Source organism: Globicephala melas, chromosome X (genome assembly GCF_963455315.2).
Source record: "Globicephala melas chromosome X, mGloMel1.2, whole genome shotgun sequence".
NCBI lineage: Eukaryota > Metazoa > Chordata > Mammalia > Artiodactyla > Delphinidae > Globicephala > Globicephala melas.
This window is the reverse complement of record NC_083335.1, coordinates 839,244-860,089: the sequence shown is the minus strand read 5'-3', so window position 1 is coordinate 860,089 and position 20,846 is coordinate 839,244. Positions and strand designations below refer to the sequence as shown.

The following is a 20,846-nucleotide window of genomic DNA, read 5'->3' as shown; positions in this document are numbered from 1 at the left end:
AATACATAAAGTGAAAACTATTAGAAATGCATGGAGAACTTGAGAAAAGTACAGTTAAAATGGGCAGTTTCAAACCACCTCTTTCATCGTTGGACAAATTTAGTAGACAAAACAAGAAAGGACACAGAGGAATTTAAATAATACATAATAAATAAATAATAAACCTAAGTGTACACACACACACACAGAATGTTCATTTTCTTCAAAGCAATCACAAAGAAAACCTGTAAAAACTCCTAAACAATTTTATGGGCTACATTCTCTCATAATCCAATAAAATTATAACTACTTAATGAAAAGTTGACCATGAACATCTTAACTACTTATAAATTCAAAAATATCATCCTTTTGCCAAAGAGGAAATCAAAAGGAAAGTTAACTATCTAAAGGTAATGAAAAAGAGAACTTCATACCAAAGCTAATGGGGCACTGTGAAAGCTGAACAGAAAAAGTTTCATCATTGTTAAAAAAGATAAATTAACAAGAATTTAGTTTTGTCTTAAGAAGATAGGTATAAGTTAACAAAAATATATTAGGAAGATAAAATTTATGAAGATAAAAGCTTAAATTAATAAAATTGCAAAGAAAAATAAATTTGGAACTTATTTCTTTAAAGTCCAATAAAATGAGGTCCTCTGATTCAACCGAAAAGAGAATGTAAAAGTATACAACATGAGGAATAAGAGAGCTGACGTAACCACAGACGTAGGAGAGATTAAAGTAACTATAAGTGAATACTTTGTGCAGCTGTTTGGTAACAACATATTTGAAAATCTAAAGGAAATTGATGATTTCCAAGCAAAATATAATGACAAAATTCATCCAAGAAGAAACAGAAACATGCATAGACCAATTGCCACATAGAGTAGAGCTTTATCTATCCTTAAAGAATAGGAAATTTCAATTCCAGGCTATGTAGAAAAAAAGGAAGATCTCCAATTCAGTGTATGAAGTGACATGACCTTAATATGAAAGCCCAGTAAAGATAGAAGAAAGTGCTGACTAGGCTCATATATTCATTATAGATGTCAGAATTCTAAATAAAATATTCACAAATAAAATCCAGGAATATATTAAAAAATTCCACTACCTGTACAGAGTGTTCCTTTTCTTTTTGAGTGTGCCATATGAAACGCCCTGTCTGGCATGGTAGTAGTAGAGGTTAGGCATAATGGAAAGCGGATGCACCTGGCACATGTTCTGGGGTAGAGTTGATAGCAGTTGCTGTCAGAGGTGAGGAGAACAGCGGGACCAAGGGATGGTGCTTAGGTTTTTGGCCTGAGCTACTACATGGATGGAATTCTGTACTGAGACAAGCTCTCGAGGAAATACAAGGGATAGAGTTTCCAGACACCCAAAATCTTAAAAAAAATTACCTGCCATGCACCTTTGCTTAGGAAGATCCTACAAGGTGTGCTCCAACAAAACAGAGAAGTAAACTAAGAAAGAGGAGCACATGGGATTCAGGGAAACAGAGTACTCTACTTAAGTGAGAGGTGGAGGGAATTTGCAGTATAAGAACAATGGAAGTTATATTTACTTGTACAGCAGCCAGTTAGAATGGAACCGAAGGATGTAGAGCTCCAGGGGAGATGTTTCCTGGAAAAAATCAAAATGACATGTTATTTGGTGCTAACATTTATTGTTTACTCTGAGACATACTGTTCATTCTAAGTATTTTACACATAATAACTCAGTCTTTCTACTTGAGAAAGTTATTATTTCCACTAGATCACAAGCTCCATGAAAGCAAATAGTTTCATCTGTTTTATATATTCCAAGCACCAAGGATGGTGCCTGGCATCTAGTAGATATTGAATGGATGTTTGTTGAATGAATGCAACGAATCCACATTTCACATATGTGAAAATTGAGATACAGAGATTCTTTGGGATTATGGAATTAAATACCATAAGGAAAAGTGTGGCTACTTTTGCGAAGGGGAAGCGGTGACTGGTATTTTGGGTTTTAGATCTTTTAGCACTGGTTGACTTTTTAAACTGTGCATCACGTGGATAAAAACTAAATTTCAATAAGTCAAATGATGAATACAGAATAAATATGAGCTTTTAGATACAAGAACCATTTCTTAGAATTAAAACTAAAGTGTATGTGGAATAGATTATTACATAATTTGGTAGAGGAGTTGAAATAGATGTAGAAAACAGGGATAATAATCTTAACCACTGGCATAGAATATAGACTCCTAGTCCTGCCACTAATTAACTGTAAGACCTTGAGCAAGGTATTTCCCTTCTCTGAGTCGGTTTCCTCATCCATAAAATGAGAATTTATAATGCCTACTTCACATAGTTGTTATGAAAGTTAAATGATATTTAAGATTGTGAAAGCACCTAACAGAGCCTAGTAAGAATAAATGTTCAATGAGAGTCTGTTTCCTTTTGTTTCTAGTTATTTTCTTATTTATACAAAATATTACGCATCTTGTATTATTTATTCTCTTAATAACTCTAATTCTGTGAAGCATAGTTTATCCCAATTTTACAAATAAGGAAAGAGGTTAAGTTATTTAGTCAAGGTTACACAGCTAGCTAATAGCCTGGTGAACCTCAGAATGCAATACTTCTGTTTCTTACTCTAGTGCCCTTTGACCCACCACCATGGGGAATACTAGGTTTTTTTCCTTTCTATATAAACTATTAAAATAGTTTAGAATTAAACGTATTTGTTCAAGTCACTTTTTTAAATGGGCAACTGCTACTATTGAATTCCTTCTATGAACTCTCAAACTTTGTTAGTGGGAAATTTAAATTTGGCATTATCTATAAAAAGTAAGCTGAAATATTTAGTTTTGTAATGATAACTTAATATAGAAAATAGCCAGTGGTCTTTTTATAATCTTTTCTTGTGATTCCTTCCTATTATATTTTACCTGTTGATAGCCATAAACATTGTCTCAAAGGCTATATCCTGACGAGATGTTTAAATGGTAGATTTGTCATTTCCCCAGATGGGCTGGTTTATGCATCTCATTTTAGATCGGACGTGAAGGGGTGTCAGTCCTCAGAGATGGAAATGACTGGTGGAATGAACTGGCAGTTGAACAGCTGCACCTGCGCACCAACCATCTGGAGCCCAATTTCGATTCCTCCAGTTTCCCACATGGTAACGTTTGTGATGTATTATTACGTGTTTTCCTTTTTGATATATACATATAACATATACATCTGTATTAGAGAAGTAGGTAGACCAAGAAATGTTCTCTTTTTAATCACTTTTAATATATTGTGCTAACATTTGTTGTAGACATGGTAAGCTAACTAACTGTTCCTCTATTTGTGGAAGGGTCGATCCTGTGGTGGGGAGAGAACTACAGAGTTCCACCATTTTGCTCCACATTTATTGAACACCTATTAGGTATTTAGGCACTGGGCTGACAGATCAACGGTAGACAGACATGTCATCAAATAGAGGAACTGAATATTCCAAGTGGAATGAATACTTTAGAGGGTGTGTTGGTTACTTTTATAAAGAAGCTGAACATGAGGTAAAAAAGGAGATGAGGTGAATTGACAAGAACTGGTTGGCAGATGGAAACTTGGTGGGTTATTCAGGGAACTCGAAGTAGTTTAACATGGCTATCGTGTAATGTATGATGGGTGCAGCAAGAGATAAATCTCGAGCTTAAAGAGAGGTCAGATCTTGTAGGAACTTGTATAGGACTTTCGGCTTTGTCTTATAAGCAGCGGGGAGCCAAACCTATAACACGATCACTTTTACATTTTTGAAAGATTAGTCCGGGAGGAGTGTGGAAGATGGTTAGTGAGGAAATAAGACACAAATTGGGGAAGTCAATTAGAAGTCTCCTCAAGTCATCCAGGCAAGAGATCTAGACTGCTCTGGTCTAGAATGCTAGAATGTTGACAGTAGATCTAAAGCAAGAGTTTCGAGAGATAGATCTGCAGATAGAGTTGATAAGAGTTGCTGACAGGTTGAAAGTTGAAATATGGGTCCCCAATAAATTATCTGCAAACATAAAATTCAAAAAGCTCTGGAAAGCAAGTTTTTTTGTTAAGTTTGCAACAAACTCTTTTGGCTGCAGAACTTTACTTGAACTATAATGAGGCTATAGTCATTATTTATCCTACTAAGTGTAACCATTCATACACGAATGTTGCATTTGCATTTTGCTGCAGAAATATTAGTGTGTTTCATTACAGGGTGCTGTTTCAGTCCCCCTGGGGTGTTCACTAGTATCTTCTATGTGTAAATTCTAAATTAGCTTTCTAAAATACAAATCATTCCGAATTCCAAAGCACATCTGGCCCCAAGGACTTAAACGATGTGCACTTCTGCTATTTTTTGTATGATTTTGCTTCGAAACTTCATTGGTCCAATGATATAACAAACTGCACATTAACTCTTGAGTACGTAGTGACTTTGCTTTCCTGATATGCAGCAGAGGTGCATTTAGGAATGAGAATTCTGATAGGATTTGGGAAGAAATACTTTTGAAATGTACTGAGGAGACGTGCGGCTATGTTGCTGCAGTAGATTTGAGGACATAGCTGACTAAGAACCTAGAAAGCGTTTGGAGGGATGTATTAGTCTATCTTAAGGTTCACTGAATCTTTCCTTTGTCATCTACCTTCTGATATGGAGTCTGTATCTTCTATTTCTTGGCTGAAGCTTTCTATTTTAACTCTTGTTTCAAGAGTGTTCGTGATGACTCATTCAGGCATCTGTCTAATAACCACTTTAAAGTCTTTGGCAGATAATTCCCACATCTGTGTCATCTCATCATTGGTGTCTATTGATGGCTTTTTTCCATGGAAGTTGAGATTTTCATGGTTCTTCATGTGCCATTTGGACATTTTGACCGTTAATTTAAAAGACGCCAGGTCTTGTTAAATTATGGAGCATGTTGATATCTGTGCTGTAGCAGACACTTGACCTGGTTAAGTTTAAGCTACAACTTCAAGCCCGCTTCTCTGGCCCGTGGTCCCAGTATCAGCTCAGTTTCTACAGTCTTTGCTCTGCTCTTAGTGGTCATCATGGGACCTGGGCTGTGGTCTCTCCAGGGGCTTAGTAATCAAAGTCTTTGGTATATGCTCATTAAGATCCCATCTACCCGTGTACAGGTGGGGGGAGGGGGCGGATGAACCCAGAGGTCCACAACCAGCTTCCCCGAGCCTCTCTATCTCTGCTGTCTCTCCAGTATTTTCCAGTTTCTTGGGGCTCCCATTCTCTTTCATCTGGCCAAAAACGCCATACATTTCTGTGATTGAAACAAGTCAAGCTTCCAAGTAGTGGTAGGACAGAGAGAATTAAAACACATTTTTTTGTCCCTCCCTTCATGAAGCCACAGCTCCACCTAATGGAGAAGAAAGTTCCTCTCCCTCATATATTTGGCTCTTGCAGTTTTCCCTTGCTGCCACCATAGCCACTGCTGCAGGAAAAGGAGAAAAAGAAAAACCACTGAGGGCTTTTTCTGACTTTGTCTGAGCTTTAGGAGTTCTCTTTATAGCTACTCAAGCCAGAGCTAGAGAACTTCTGGAGTTTTTTCTCATCTGCACAACAGTGATCTCTTCCAGGTTTCAGGCTGATTTGAGTCCAGTGTGCATGATGCTGGAAGGGAAAAATTACAGATTCACTGGTACTTTGAATTCTGGTGTTCTTTCCTGATCTACCTGCTGATACTTACTTTTCAGAGTTTTCGGATAGCCGACCGTGCATCCTATCCAGGTTTTAGAGTTAGGTGTTCAGTGAGAGAGGAAGATTTTCTGTTCTTACTCAGTTTTAACTGGAAGTAGAATCCAATCCTTGTCTTTTAACCTGAGTTTAGTTAATGTGTTTTTATGTGATTATGGATATATTTGGATGTTTCTAATATAAGCTGTTTTTTCTCTTATTTTTCTTTTTTCTCTCTTATTTTTTGCCTTCTTTTGCCATGATTAAATTCTTTTTTTTTTCTCCTTTCATTTTTTCCCTTTTCCCTTTGAAGTTATACTCTAGAGACTACAACATACATAGTTAAATTACCAAGGTCTAAAGTTAATCAGTATTTTCCTCTGAAACAACAAAAGGACTTCAGAAGACTTTAACCCTGATCATACTCCCTGCTGAGTTCATATGCTATTGTGGTAAAATATTCATAACAGAAAAGTTATCATCCTATTGGAAGTGTACAATTCAGTGACATTAAATGCGTTCAAAATGTTGTGTATCCATCAGCATTTTGTAGGTTCAGAGCTTTTTCATCATCTCAAACAGAAACTCTACCCATTAAAAAATAACTTTCCATTCATCCCACCCTGGTTACCACTTCTCTATTTTCTGTCTCTATGAATTTGCCTATTCTAGGTACCTCATACAAGTGGAATCATACATGATCTGTCCTTTTGTGTCTAGCTTATTTCACTTAGCATAGTGTCTTCAGGATTCATCCATGTTGTAGCATTTATCAGAATTTCATTACTTTTTTTTTCAAAGTTGTTTATTAATTAATTTATTTATTTTTGCTGTGTTGGGTCTTCGTTTCTGTGCGAGGGCTTTCTCTAGTTGTGGCAAGCGGGGACCACTCTTCATCGCGGTGCGCAGGCCTCTCACTATTGCGGCCTCTCTTGTTGTGGAGCACAGGCTCCAGACGTCTGCGCAGGCTCAGTAGTTGTGACTCACGGGCCTAGTTGCTCCGCGGCATGTGGGATCCTCCCAGGCCAGGGCTCGAACCCGTGTCCCCTGCACTAGCAGGCAGATTCTCAACCACTGCGCCACCAGGGAAGCCCCCAGAATTTCATTACTTTTTAAGGCTGAATGATATTCCATCATACATATTTACCATGTTTTGTTTATCCATTCATCCATTGATGGACATTTGGATCGTTTCCAACTTTTGGCTGATGTGAATAATGCTTCTATGAACATTGGAGTACAAATATCTGTTTGAGTCTCCTCTGCTTTCAATTCTTTGGGCATATACCCAGAGGTAGAATCGCTGCATCATATGGTAATTCTATATTTATCTCTTTGAGGAATCACAATACTGTTTACCACAGTGGCTAAACCATTTTATAGTCCCACCAGAAATGCATGAGGGTTCCAACTTCCCAACAACCTCACCAACACTTATTGTTTTCTGGATTTCTTTTTTACTTATAATAGCCATCCTGATGGGTATGAAGTAGAGGCTTATTCTAATGATTAGTGATGTTGAGCATCTTTTCATGTGCTTATTTGCATTTGTATATCATCTTTGAAGAAATGTCTATTCAAAACCTTTGGCCATTTTTGAATGGGGTTGTTTGTTTTGTTGTTGAGTTGTACAAGCTCTTTATATGTTTTGGATATTAATCCCTTATCAGATACATGCTTAGCAAATATTTTCTCCCATTCTCTGGGTTGTCTTTTTACTCCATTGATAGTGTCCTTTGATGCACAAAATTTTTAAAATTTCGCTGAAGTCCAATATATCTATTTTTTCTTTTGTTGTCCATACTTTGGGTATCATATCCAAGAATTCATTACCAAATGCAATGTCATGAAGATTTTCCCCTATGTTTTCTTCTATTTTTACAGTTTTAGCTCTTGAGTTTAGGTCTTTGATCAATTTTGACTGAATTTTTATATATATTGTGAGGTAAGGGTTCAACTTCATACTTTTGCATGTGGATATCCAGTTGTCCCAGCATCATTAATATCCAGCATCATTTGTTGAAAAGACTATTCTTTCCCCATTGAATGATCTTGGCACCCTTGTAAAAAATCAATTGACTATATATGTGAAGGGTTTTTTTCTGGGCTCTCTCTTCTATTTCATTGATCTATATGTCTGTCCTTATGCCAGTACCACACTGTTTTGATTACTGTAGCTTTGTAATAACTTTTGAATTCAGGAAGTATGAGTCTTCCAACTTTGTTCTTATTTTTCAAGATTATTTTGGCTAGTTAGGGCCCTTTGAGATTCTGTATGAATTTTAGGATGGGTTTTTCTATTTCTAAAAACAAATTCATTGGGATTTTGATATGATTGAATCTGTAGATCACTTTGGGTAGTATGGTCAAATTAACAATACTAAGTCTTCCAATCCATGGACATGGGCTATCTCTCCACTTGCTTAGGTCTTCTTCTTTAATTTATTTTCAGCAATATGTTGTAGTTGTCAGTGTATAAGTCTTTTGCCTCCTTGGCTAAATTTATTCCAAGTATTTTATTTCTTTTGTTGCCATTGTAAGTGGAATTGTTTTCTTAATTTCTCTTTGGATTGTTCATTGCTGGTGTATAGAAATGTGATTGATTTTTTGTGTGTTGATATTGTATCCTGTAACTTTGCTGAATTCATTCATGAGTGCTAACAGTTTTTTTGTGGAATCTTTAGGGTTTCTAAATATAAGATCATGTCATCTGCAAAAATAGATAATTTTACTTATTCCTTTCCAATTTGATGCCTTTGATTTCTTTTTTAGCTCTAGCTATACTTTGAATAGAATTGGTGGAAGTGGGCATTCTTGTTATGTTCCTGATCTTAGGGGGAAAGCTTTCAGGCTTTCACCCTTGAGCATGATGTTAGCTGTGGTCTTTTCATATATAATCTTTATTATGTTGAGGAAGTTCCCTTCTATTCCTGGTTTATTGAGTGCTTTTATCATGGAACGGTGTTGAGTTTTATTAAATGCTTTTCTGCATCAATTGATATTTTATTTTTTCCCTTCATTCTATTTATGGTGCATATTATTGATACACTGATTTTCATATGTTGAACTACCCTAGCATTCCAGGAATAAATCCCACTTGTTCATGGTATATAATCCTTTTCATGTGCTGCTGAATTTGTTTTGCTAGTATTTTGTTGAGGATTTTTGCCTCAGTATTCATAAGGGATATTGGTCTATAGTTTTATTTTTTGTGTTGTCTTTGGCTTTGGTATCAGGGTAATGCTGGCCTCATAGAATGAGTTCGGTAATGTTCCCTCCTTTTCAAATTTTGGAAGAGTTTGAGAAGAATTAGTGTTAATTCTTCTTTTAATGTTCAGTAGAATTCACCAGTGAAGGCATCTGGTCTGAGGCTTTTCTTTGTTGGGAGGTTTTTGATTAGTGATTCAATCTCCTTACTAGTTATAGATTTATTATTCAGATTTTCTATTTCTTCATGAGTCAATATCTCGTTTTTTTAATTACCACAAAATAATCAGAAGTTTTACTGTTTTACAGAGTCAGTGTTTGTTTAGATTTAACTACATTATTTGCCACTTTCTTTCTCATAATTTCTTATTACATGTTAGACCTTCTGTAGGCGACCACCTGAAGTACATCTTTAACATTTCCTTTAATAAGACTGAATTGGTGGCCAACTCAGTTTTGTTTGTCTGGGTATTCCCTTCTAGTTTGACAGTTATTTTCTTTTAGTATTCTAAAGATATCACTCTACTTTCTTCAGGCTTCTACCACCACCACTGACAAGTCAGCTTTCAGTCTAATTATTTTACTGTACCTTTATAGGTATGGTAGACAGAATAATGTCCCCCCCAAAGATTTCCATATCCTAATCCACAGAACCTGTGATTATGTTTGGTTACATGGCAAAGGGGAATTAAGTTTGTAGATGGAATTAATGTTGTTAATCAGATTACCTTAAAAGTGGGAGATTAGTGTGAATTATCCAAGTGGACCCAATATAATCACAGGTGTTCATAAAAGTAGAAAATGGAGGCAAAAGAGTCAGGGAAAGACGTGATGATGGAAGTAAGGTCAGAGCAATGCCATGTTGCTGCCTTTAAAGATAGAGTGAGGGGGTCAGAAGTCAAGGAAAGTGCAATTAAACTGATTTTCTCCTGGAGCCTCCAGAAGGAATGCAGCCCTGCTGACACCTCAGTAGAAAACTAAAATTGCGGTTAATCTGAATTGTTTTATTGCATTTAAAATTTTGTCTTTTTCTAACTACTTTTACCTTGATGTTTCTAGGTCTGTCTCTTAACACCTCTCTCACATTTCCCATCTCCTTATCTCTATGTGCTTCATTCTGGGTACTTTCTCCAAATTTGTATTCTAATTTACAGATTCTCTCCATCTCTGTTTAATTTGCCATTTATCCCATCCATTGAGAGTGTGTGGTGTTTTTGTTTGTTTGTTTGCTTGTTTCTGCTTTGGTAAATTTTATTGAATTTTCATGAAGTGAACATATCCAACTGAACATATCAAGCAGCTACTCCTATTATTCAACCTTCGGTTAAACATTTTATTTAATGAGTTATGCTTTTAATATCTAAGAATACATTCTCATTATCTGCTTTTTCTGTAACTTCCTGTCCATTTTCATAAATATAGTATGGTTTTATATCACTCTGAGACTAATAATTAGATATTTAATGTTCTCTTCTGTTCACTGAGATTTCTCTTTTTGCTTATTTCTATTCACTTTTATATAGTCAACCTCAGTCCTCTTTTGTGTTGTTGGTTTTTCCAATTTTGAACTTTATAAATGGAATTATACTGTACATATTCTTTTGTGACCTGCTTCTTTCAATCAGTATTATGTTGGTAAGATTCATTTGTGTTAGTGTGTGCAGGTATAATTCATTCATCCTTACCATTGTATAATATTTCATTGTATGGACATTTATGTTGGACATGTACATGTATGTTGTTTCAAGGTGTTTGCTATTATTAACAAGGTTGCTATGTATATTCTTTTGACTATCTCTTGGTACATATGTGCAAGAGTTTCTCCAGGGGATCTGCCTAGGAGTGTAACTGCTTGGCCATAGGGTTTAGGTTTACTGGGTAATTTTAAGCTGTTTTCAAAAATGGCTGTAACAGTGTATATGCCCACCAGTGGAATAAGAGTGTTATCAATGTCATCAACACTTGACATTATTGTATTAATTTAAATTATTTATTATTAATATAAAATAATAGTAATGTATATTTTCCATTAATATATAAATATGAATACCTACCTAAAATTAAAATATAAATAGTATAATGTAAAATGTGCCATTCTTGCTGGTGTTTAATGGTATCATGGTATGTTTTCCTTTTGGTATCTGTCTAATTCATAACCTGGTTGAGTATCTTTTGATATATTTATTAACCATTAAGTTTTCTTTTTTTGTGAAATGTCTGTTCAAGCTTTCACCTATTTTTGGTTTGGTTATTTGTCTTTTTCTTATGGATTTATGAGGTAAACTGCTTAGAATACTGCCTAGGTCACAGTAAGTACTCAATAAATATTAGTTAGAAATATGATGATGGTGATGATGGTAATGATGCCAGTGATTTTGTGTCACAGTACTCGCACCCACTAGTATGTGAAACATAGACCATTAAATTAAATCCCCTCAGTGCTCAGAGAAGGATATGAAAATAGGAAGGCAAGGAGAATAAGCATCCCCCCTAACAACAATGAAGATGCGCTGGGGGAATTGTGAACATGCTGGGCATACTTCTCTCTTGATAGAACTTTTTAAACCCTTGCTACACTTTCTTATTCTTGAGCTTTAACCTGCATATGTCTCCCCTTGGGGTGTTGTTAAAATGAAACAGGTCTGGGATGGAGATTGAGATTTTGCATTTCCGGAAAGCTCCCAGCTGATGTTGATAATTCGGTCCAAGGATCAGACTTTGAATATCAAGGCTTAATGGTAAGTGCCTGGTAATAGGGCACAATCATCAAGAATAGAAATTATTCATGAGCTAGTTATCAATTTTGGCTCAAATGATATATAACAAGAATGAAGAATTTTTAGGGGCTTCCCTGGTGGCGCAGTGGTTGAGAGTCCGCCTGCCGATGCAGGGGACACGGGTTCATGCCCCGGTCCGGGAAGATCCCACATGCCGCGGAGCGGCTGGGCCCGTGAGCCTTGGCCGCTGAGCCTGCGCGTCGGAGCCTGTGCTCCGCAACGGGAGAGGCCACAACAGTGAGAGGCCCGCATACCACAAAAAAAAAAAAAAAAAAATGAAGAATTTTTAAATAGCAGAATTGGGAGCTAGGATATAAGAAAACTTTGGAAAATATCAGAAACATTGATATTAAAGATGTATTTCTGCCTCTTTTTTCAAGTCCTTCTGGGCAGTCACTAAACACTCTGGCATCAAATGTCTAAAGTCAAAGGCCACTTGTCTCTCATGTTATATTACCTAGTAGTAAATAAAGAGACTAAGACAAGGATTAAAGTTCTGACCTATATAGGCAAAGAGACTAAATCAGGGTTGAGAGCCAGACATAATTTGATGTTACACCTATAGCACTAAATGTATTACTCTTCTGTTCATCTATTGCGATGAAAGCCAAATTATCTTCATTTTTCACATTATCCCACACGTGAAAAATATCATAACCAAAGACTGGAAATGAAAATTGAAAAATTAAAGTTTTATTTGTTGGAGGTAGTGAGATTGTGGTTGAAATTTTTCTTTTTTTCATTTTGTCTATTAATGTTATTATTTTATTTATGTAGCATAAAAACAAAGTCATAACTCTTTCTTGCTTAGCTAAGTTCATATTTCTCTTCGGTTGGAAGTCCTGAAACCTCCTGTATCTGTCATGTTCAAGGAAAGATCATTGTCCCAGCTGTAAATGGTTCACTATATTAATTCTCAATATTTAATATATAGCAGAAAGTATTCTGTATCTTATAACGTTTCTTATTAAATAGTAGTAGAAAATGTGCTATATAGTAATTGACACTTTTCTTCAAGGTTCCACACCAGTGGCCTATCCAGTGACTTCACAGCAAGTGCCTATGTATAGAATGGCAACAAAAAAACAGTTTTAAGATCTCAAGAGTGGGAGATATACGTAGAACTCCCCATGGTTTGCACTAATAGAATAAAACATGATAGGGATAATTTTAAATGGAAGGTAATCCACCCACATCCTTTTCTTGCATTGGAAAAAGAAACAGTAGCCCTCTGAGAAATAATATAGCGAAGGCTTTGTGAGGAATAGAGAAAGGAACCCTAGAAATGGGGAGGAGAAGGGATTGTGAAAGTGGAATAGTTAAGGGAAAGCTGTTCCAGAATTAATAGATGATCCAAAATAGGAATAATCAATATACACATAATAGAAATTCAATTATAATTTAGTTTAGTTTACATTATTGGTTTATTCCAAGAGTAATGAGCTACTGTTTGCTTCTGTTTTTCTTCCCTTTCTGCAAGGATTTTGCTGTTTCATTTTGTTTTGTTTTGTTTGCCATTCTGCTGTTTGGGATCACTTCCACTCTGCTTTAAGGATGTAAAAAAAGAAGTGGACTTTTATAAGGCTGAATTTGTTCTCATTGTTCAAGGCTTCCAATGGGAGGAAATTTTAATACAGGTAGAATACTCTCTGGAATTTTTCTGGCTTTTTATCCAACCTTTTTCTAACTCATTTTAGTTAAGTCTGTTATTTCTGTTCTGCCTATTTGGCAATGTTTTCATGATTTATAAATTTTCTTTACTTAGTTAAAAATTGTTTGCAATCACCAGTTCTCGTTTTTATAGCCTCAGTGCGTCGTATAAATTTCACGTGATGTAATATGAGTAATGGAAACTCTGAAGTCCTTTAGCCTCACCACCAATTCACTCATGCTTTTGCTGTTGGTGTCAATTTGGAAAAACGTTTAAAATATGGGAAAGTATAGAGGATAACAAACGTCCTTGCTTCAACATTCTGAATTACTAAATGTTAACATTTTTTCGTAATTTTTCCAGATAATTTTTTAATGAAATTTTACAAATAAGACCAAAGTCTCCTTGGGTCATCCCTAGTCCCAGTCACTCTCTGCCACTCCAGAGACAATGACTGTGAATTTTATGTCTGGCCTTCTAGAACATTTTCATACTTTTACTAAGGAAAAGTACATAGTACTCTTCTAAATGATTTTTAAAAATTGATTATAATTGGTATTATTTTATATTTATGTTTTTGAGATCTGTCTAGATTGGTACATAATTAATACATTAATTATAATGGCTCAGTGGTATTTCACATATGAATATACTACCATTTAGTAGTATATTTTATCCCTTTACTGAAAAATTCCTTAAAATAGTTCTCTATAGGCTATGTAACTACTTCTGTTCCTCTCATTCCCTGTTTTTTTTTTGAAGTTTAAAAAAATTTTTTTTACTGTAGTATAGTTGATTTACAATGTTGTGTTAGTTTCAGATGTACAGCAAAGTGAATCAGCCATACATATACATATAACCACTCTTTTTTAGATTCTTCTCCTGTATAGGCCATTATGGAGTACTGAGTAGAGTTCCCTGTGCTATACAGTAGGCTCTTATTAGTTATCTATTTTATATATAGTAGTGTGTATATGTCAATCCCAATCTCCCAATTTATCCCTCCTCCTGGCCTTTACCCTTCGGTAACTATAAGTTTGTTTTCGATGTCTGTGAGTCTATTTCTGTTTTGTAGGTAACTTCATTTGTATCATTTTTTTAAGATTCCACATATAAGTGATATCATATGATATTTGTCTTTGAATGATTTTTGAAGTTTTTTTTAAAATTGAAGTACAGTTGATGTACAATATTATACAAGTTACAGGTGTACAATATAGTGAGTCACAATTTTTAAAGACTATACTCTATTTAAAGTTATTATAAAATATTGGATATTCTGTGAATATGCTGTGAATACGCAGCATATTCCCTGTGCTGTTCAATACATCCCTGTAGCTAATTTATTTTATACATAGTAGTTTGTATCTCTTATTCCCCTACCCCTCTCTTGCCCCTCCCCCTTCCCTCTCCCCACTGGTAACCACTAGTTTGTTCTCTATATCTGTGAGTTTGCTTCTTTTTTGTTATATTCACTAGTTTGTTGTATTTTTTCCTCTCATTCTCTCTTGAAACTCTTCCAGTAAGGATTCTGCCTGCTCACCGTTGTTCTTATCTCAGTCACGAGTAACCCCCATATTACCATATCCCTTCCACTTCATATGGCTCTGGGTCATCTTTTTTGTTTTCTTCTTTGGAGGTTTTTCAACAGCTTCTTCAGTGCCAGTTGCTGTTACTTCTTCATAAACTGCAAAGCAGTTGGTTTGTAAACTAGTGATATTTCATTTTCTCTGAATGCAGAATATTCCAGCAGCATCTGAGTGAAATATTGATACTTCAAATTCTAGTTTGTCATTCACGTTTATCTCCAGGGTCTGCCACTACTCAGCTGGCATCTTTTCAGTTGACATTCTTTAAATGTAATATTTGCTCTAGAGTGGTTACTTGTCTTCTTGGTACTATTGTTTTAGGGGAGCAATAAAATACTAAGTTTTTATTTTGTTTTCTTTTGCATTTGAATTCATAGGTTCCAACTCCAATTGGAGCTCCTTCCCTAATGGCACCTCAACCCATGATTTATACTCAACCAGGCTTAAGGACAGCAAGCCTGCTGCTCCATCCACAAGAAATAACGTATGTTTGACCTGTTGTTACTTAGGTACTTGGTAGGCATGTGCAGTCACATGTTAGAACAGAGTTTTATAATCTTTTGTGCATTGTTGGTGTCTCATAGAAGAAAAAAGAATTCTAACATTTTCAGCATTGTAAAGAGACACAGAACTGTATAAGGCCAATCCTCTACAGACTTGTGCTGTTAAACATCAACTGGGTTCTGATACCTAGTCAGCAAGCCTTTTATTCATTCATTCAGCAAACGCAACTGAGATCAGTGCTGGAGAGGTGGGTAGCTCAGTCTGGAGGTTGCAGGCACAGCTTTCCTAGGGAAGTGATACCTAAGTTGAATGCTAATATTTAAAAATGGATAGCCAGTCAACCCAGAGGGGAAATGATTTTACAGACAAGCATATAAACAGATAGGAAAGCCAAAGCACTATGGGAGGTCAAAGGAGGGAACAATTAATTCAGGGATAAAAGGTTTCAGGGCATTGTGTATCAGATGATAAGGAGAATTGCAACTAGTGGGTGTATAGATGATAGAAGTTTGACATTAGAGGCAGAGGAAACAGCTTGAGCACAGAAGTGGAAGCAAGCAGTGGTAACATGGATGAGGTGTAGCTGAAGCGTACGGGGAAGTGTCATGATCCAGGTATTCATTGCCTCAGAGTGTTGTTTTCTAGAAGAGTCTTTACAAGGTTTCTGCCTTCAGTCCATGCACTTGGGGCCCCCTGGTTCCTGAATGTTTGTTTTAGGAGGCCTGACAAAGCTTCGAGTATTAGATAATGAGAAGACTGACCAAAGTTTTGTGTAAAACTATTTGTAATTTATTTCATAACCACAGGGAGAAATATGTGGAAATAATGAAAGATATACACGTGTGTCTTTCTTTCACACAGACAGAATCCATGAGGTACCAAAGCGAAAAGATTCCAAATCAGAGGTGAAAACAAATGACGATCTCTCTACAGGCTGATTGAATCATCCACTTCTTCCAAGTAAAATAAACATCCATTTTCGCATTCAGTACTCTTGAGATTCTTCATTTAGTGTTTTTGAGGTGATGCACTCTTTCTCTTGTTTTAATAGTTAGCCTTGAAACTTTATCCTGCAAAATTATCAAAAACTAAACTTAATCTCCTGATCAACATCACTAATCATCAGAGAAATGCAAATCAAAACTACAATGAAGTATCACCTCACACCGGTCAGAATGGCCATCATCAAAAAGTCTACAAACAATAAATGCTGGAGAGGGTGTGGAGAAAAGGGAACCCTCCTGCACTGTTGGTGGGAATGTAAATTGATAAAGTCACTATGGAGAACAGTATGGAGGTTCCTTAAAAAACTAAAAATAGAGCTACCATATGACCCAGCAATCCCACTAGTGGGCATATACCCTGAGAAAACCATAATTCAAAAAGAGTCATGTACCACAGTGTTCATTGCAGCACTATTTACAATAGCCAGGACATGGAAGCAACCTGAGTGTCCATAGACAGATGAAGGGATAAAGAAGATGTGGCACATATACACAATGGAATATTACTGAGCCATAAAAAGAAATGAAATTGAGTTATTTGTAGAGAGGTGGATGGACCTAGAGTCTGTCATACAGAGTGAAGTCAGTCAGAAAAAGAAAAACAAATACCGTTTGCTAACACATATATATAGAATAGAAAAAAAAAATTGGTTCTGAAGAACCTAGGGGCAGGACGGGAATAAAGACACAGATGTAGAGAATGGACTTGAGGACACAGGGAGGGGGAAGTGTAAGCTGGGACGAAGTGAGAGAGTGGCATGGACATATATACACTACCAAACGTAAAATAGATAGCTAGTGGGAAGCAGCCACATAGCACAGGGAGATCAGCTCGGTGCTTTGTGACCACCTAGAGGGGTGGGATAGGGAGGGTGGGAGGGAGACGCAAGAGGGAGGGGATATGGGGATATATGTATATGTATAGCTGATGCACTTTGTTATAAAGCAGAAACTAACACACCACTGTAAAGCAATTATACTCCAATAAAGATGTTAAAAAATATCTTAATCTCCTCTCTCAGATAACACAAGGACCTCAGAACACTTTTAAACTACAAGGGCATTCCCTCCCAACTTATGGACTATAGTGACCCAATATTTTAGTCCTGTCCCATTTTGTTAGCCCCCCAAATTAAAAGTGTTAGAGAGAAACGATTTTGCTTACACTTAGCAATGTGTTCACAAATTCTTTGTTCACCATTTCTTCTTGCATCGGAATCATTCCCCTCTTCTTCAGGTACATCTTTTAGAAGTTTATTTAATGTAGTTATGCTGGCGATAAACTCAGTTTTTATCTGAAGATATATTTCTTCATGCTCATTATTTTTAAACTAAAATTTAAATTTATATACACATACAAACTCTATAAACATTCTTTTTTAACTTTTAAAATTCATTTTATTTACATTACTCCTAACTTTGATTTTATTTTATTTTTTTAATTCAATTTTTATTTTTTAAAAAATTTCTATTGGAATATAGTTGATTTACAATCTAACTTTGATTTTATTTTTTAAAATTTTTATTGGAGTATAATTGCTTTATAATATTGTGTTAGTTTCTACTGTACAGCAAATAAACATTCTTGTTTGAATCTTTTTGTGGATAAATATGGATCTATCTCTTGGGTAGATACCTAGGAGTAGAATGGCTGGGTCACAGAGTAGGTGTTTATCTAAAATTAAGACTTCCAAAAGTTGTCCAAAAATTACTGTACCACTTTATTCCACGAGCAGTGTATGAGAATTCTGCTGCTCCAAATTCTTGCCCAAAATCTGTATTTTAAATTTTGGCCATTCTAGTGGGTTTGTAAGTAATATGACATAGTGGTTTAATTTACCTCTCCCTGATGACTAAGCAACTTTTCATACACTTATTGGCCATTCCAACATCTCTCTTAGTGTGTGAAGCATCCAACTATTTTGCCCATTTTGATGTTTTTCTTTGGTTTTGATATATATATATATATATTGGCCACGCCACGTGGCATGTGGGATCTTAGTTGTCCCACCAGGGATTGAACCCATGCCCCATACATTTTTGTGTTTGGTGACAGGTAGGGGTAGAGGTTTACTTTTTCTATATAGTTATCCAGTTGTTCTTGCAACATTTGGGATAAACAAATTCCTTTTCCCTTGGATTGTCTTGGTACTTTTCTCAAAAACCAACTGACAGCATATTTGTGGGTCTATTTTTTCTTTTTTGTTCTGTTGATCCAAAGGTCTATCCTTAGTCCAATAACACACTGTCTTGATTATCATAGTTTTCTGTAGGTCTCAAAATCAGGTAGTATTAGTCTTCCATGTTTATTCATATTTTTCAAGATTGTTTCAGGTATTCACATTTTCTTTGAGTTACATAAAATATTACAGTCAACTGATCAATTTCTATGCTGATAAGGACTACATTGAATCTATAGTTAAATTTGGAGAAAATAGACATAAGGCATCCTAACAAAATCAGTAATTCCAAATCATGAACACAGTATAACACTCAATTTCTTCAGGCATTCTTTAATTTCTCTCTATCGATTTGGGATTTTTAACAGTATCTAGCACTTTTCATTATATAACTACCAACTATTTCATGTTTTTTAATTCTAACGTAATGGTATTGTTTAATCTCATGTTCTAAGTTTTTGTTACTACTATACAGAGGCTCCCACTGTCATCCACCGCCCGTATTCCAAGGCCTCAGCCCTGGCACCCTCTGGTCCTACTGCCCTGCCCAATTTCTCCATTCCTCCGGCACCAGCCATCTCCGCACCGCTCCAACCCCTCCCCTCTCCCCAGTCCTCTAGCCCTGCCCCCTTCAACAGTTCTACAGCTCCCACCCCTCCCCTTCCTCTAGTCCAGCCCTCTTTCCAGTCCTCTAAACCCTTCGTCGGAGCCAGTCCTTCACCACTCAGTCCAATTCAAAGTCCTGCCCACGTTCCTCTGCCCCGCCCCTCTCCCCAGTCCTCCAACCCCCTACCTTCTCTCTAGTCCCCAGGGTCCTCACATCTCTCCAGTTCTACAGGTCCGCCCAACTGTTTTACTCTTCCAGCTCCACCCTTTTCTGTAGTACTCCCCTCTCCTGGCACCCGTCCTCTAGCTCAGTCCTCTGTCCCACCCACCTTCCTCATTCCTTCAGCCCCTCATTACCCAACCTCTGGCCCCACTTCCCTCCTCATTCCTCAGGCCCTGTCGTCTCCCAAGTTTTCCAGACCCTCCGGCTCCCCAGTCCTTTTGCCCCACCCCTCTCCCTCCACTTTTGCAGTTTCATCCTCTCCCTCTTCGCACTCCTTCAGCCTCGCCTAGTTTCCTCATTGCTTTAGCCCTACTGTGTGGCAAGTACTTATTAGGTATTCTACATACATAATCTCATTTAATCTTTACAACAGCCTTGTTGGTACGTGTTGTAATTCTCATTTTAAAATATGACTTACGTAGTGTCTTCATCTGTGCTTCTTTCCTACCCCGTATGTCACGGTTATAATATTGATTATATTATCCTACCAATCATTCATTTTAAGTCCCTCTACTTGTCTGCAAACTAGGGGTGATATTAGGGACACTGAGCTGTGGGGTTTAAAGAACATGACTCAGTGAGTTGCACATAGTTCGTTTTTATTAAACGTTAATCACTATTATTATATATGTGTCCCCACTAAGTAAGGAAACTGACATTTATCCTTTATTCAGACAGGGCCTGTCTCATGGTAGGCTTTGTGTGAGTGGATGAAGCACCGGTGTACTGTGAAGCACTACAGTGCAGGCAAACGCAGGAACAAACACGGTGGTTAGATGTCAGAAAACAGATCGAAGAATAATTACTTGCTTTCAAAGGGTTGTAGTGGTGGATGATCTTGGGGAATGCGTTGGGCCTAGAAGCATCGGAAGAGTTCTTAGGATTTTCTGTGTACACTGTGAAGTTTTGAAAACGTTTGAGCTGGGGTGGTGAGAGTCTGATCAAAGGTGGCTTTCGGTAAATTGTGACAAAATGGGCGGAGTGTTTATTAGGATGAAGCCACTGGGTCCACCCGGAAGTAGGCACAAAACAAGTCCCCTTCAAGGGCCAGGAAGCTCGTGAATATGGTGGGCCCAGAAACACACCGAGACCCAGGCCCTGTGGTGGTGTCTAGATCCCGGATTTGCTTGAATCCGAGAAGGGATCGGGTCGCTTCGAAGCCTATTCTGGAGAGTGCTGCGTGTTCTGGGGTGGTAGTGGGGTCCGTTCCGGCTTGGTCCCCGATTGTCAGGGTCCTCCAGCCAGCCCACCCACAAAACCCCCGGAATCCCTTTTCCCAGGACTAGGTATTGGTCCTCCCTGCAGGGCCAGCTTCGCCTCGGCAGTCCTTCCACGCTTATCACTCACCTGCGCGCAACCAATTAGAACCCACAGGTTGGGCGACTCGTCCGACGGGTAAGGGGCGGCTACTTCCTGTGAGCCAATGAATGTGCAGACTCACAAGCGGAGGGCG

General features: G+C 37.1%; 1 protein-coding gene across 1 annotated transcript in view; it reads left to right on the top strand.

Moving 5' to 3' along the window:
- Nucleotides 1-20,792, top strand: part of LOC115849210 (phosphatidylinositol-binding clathrin assembly protein-like) — a 41,057-nt gene extending 20,265 nt beyond the window's left edge. The window contains exons 12-13 of the mRNA XM_070044747.1: nucleotides 3,000-3,126; nucleotides 20,508-20,792. Of these exons, the coding sequence (XP_069900848.1) occupies nucleotides 3,000-3,126; nucleotides 20,508-20,792 (412 nt within the window). The remainder of the gene's footprint in view (nucleotides 1-2,999; nucleotides 3,127-20,507) is intronic.
- The last annotated feature ends 54 nt before the right edge of the window (nucleotides 20,793-20,846 follow it).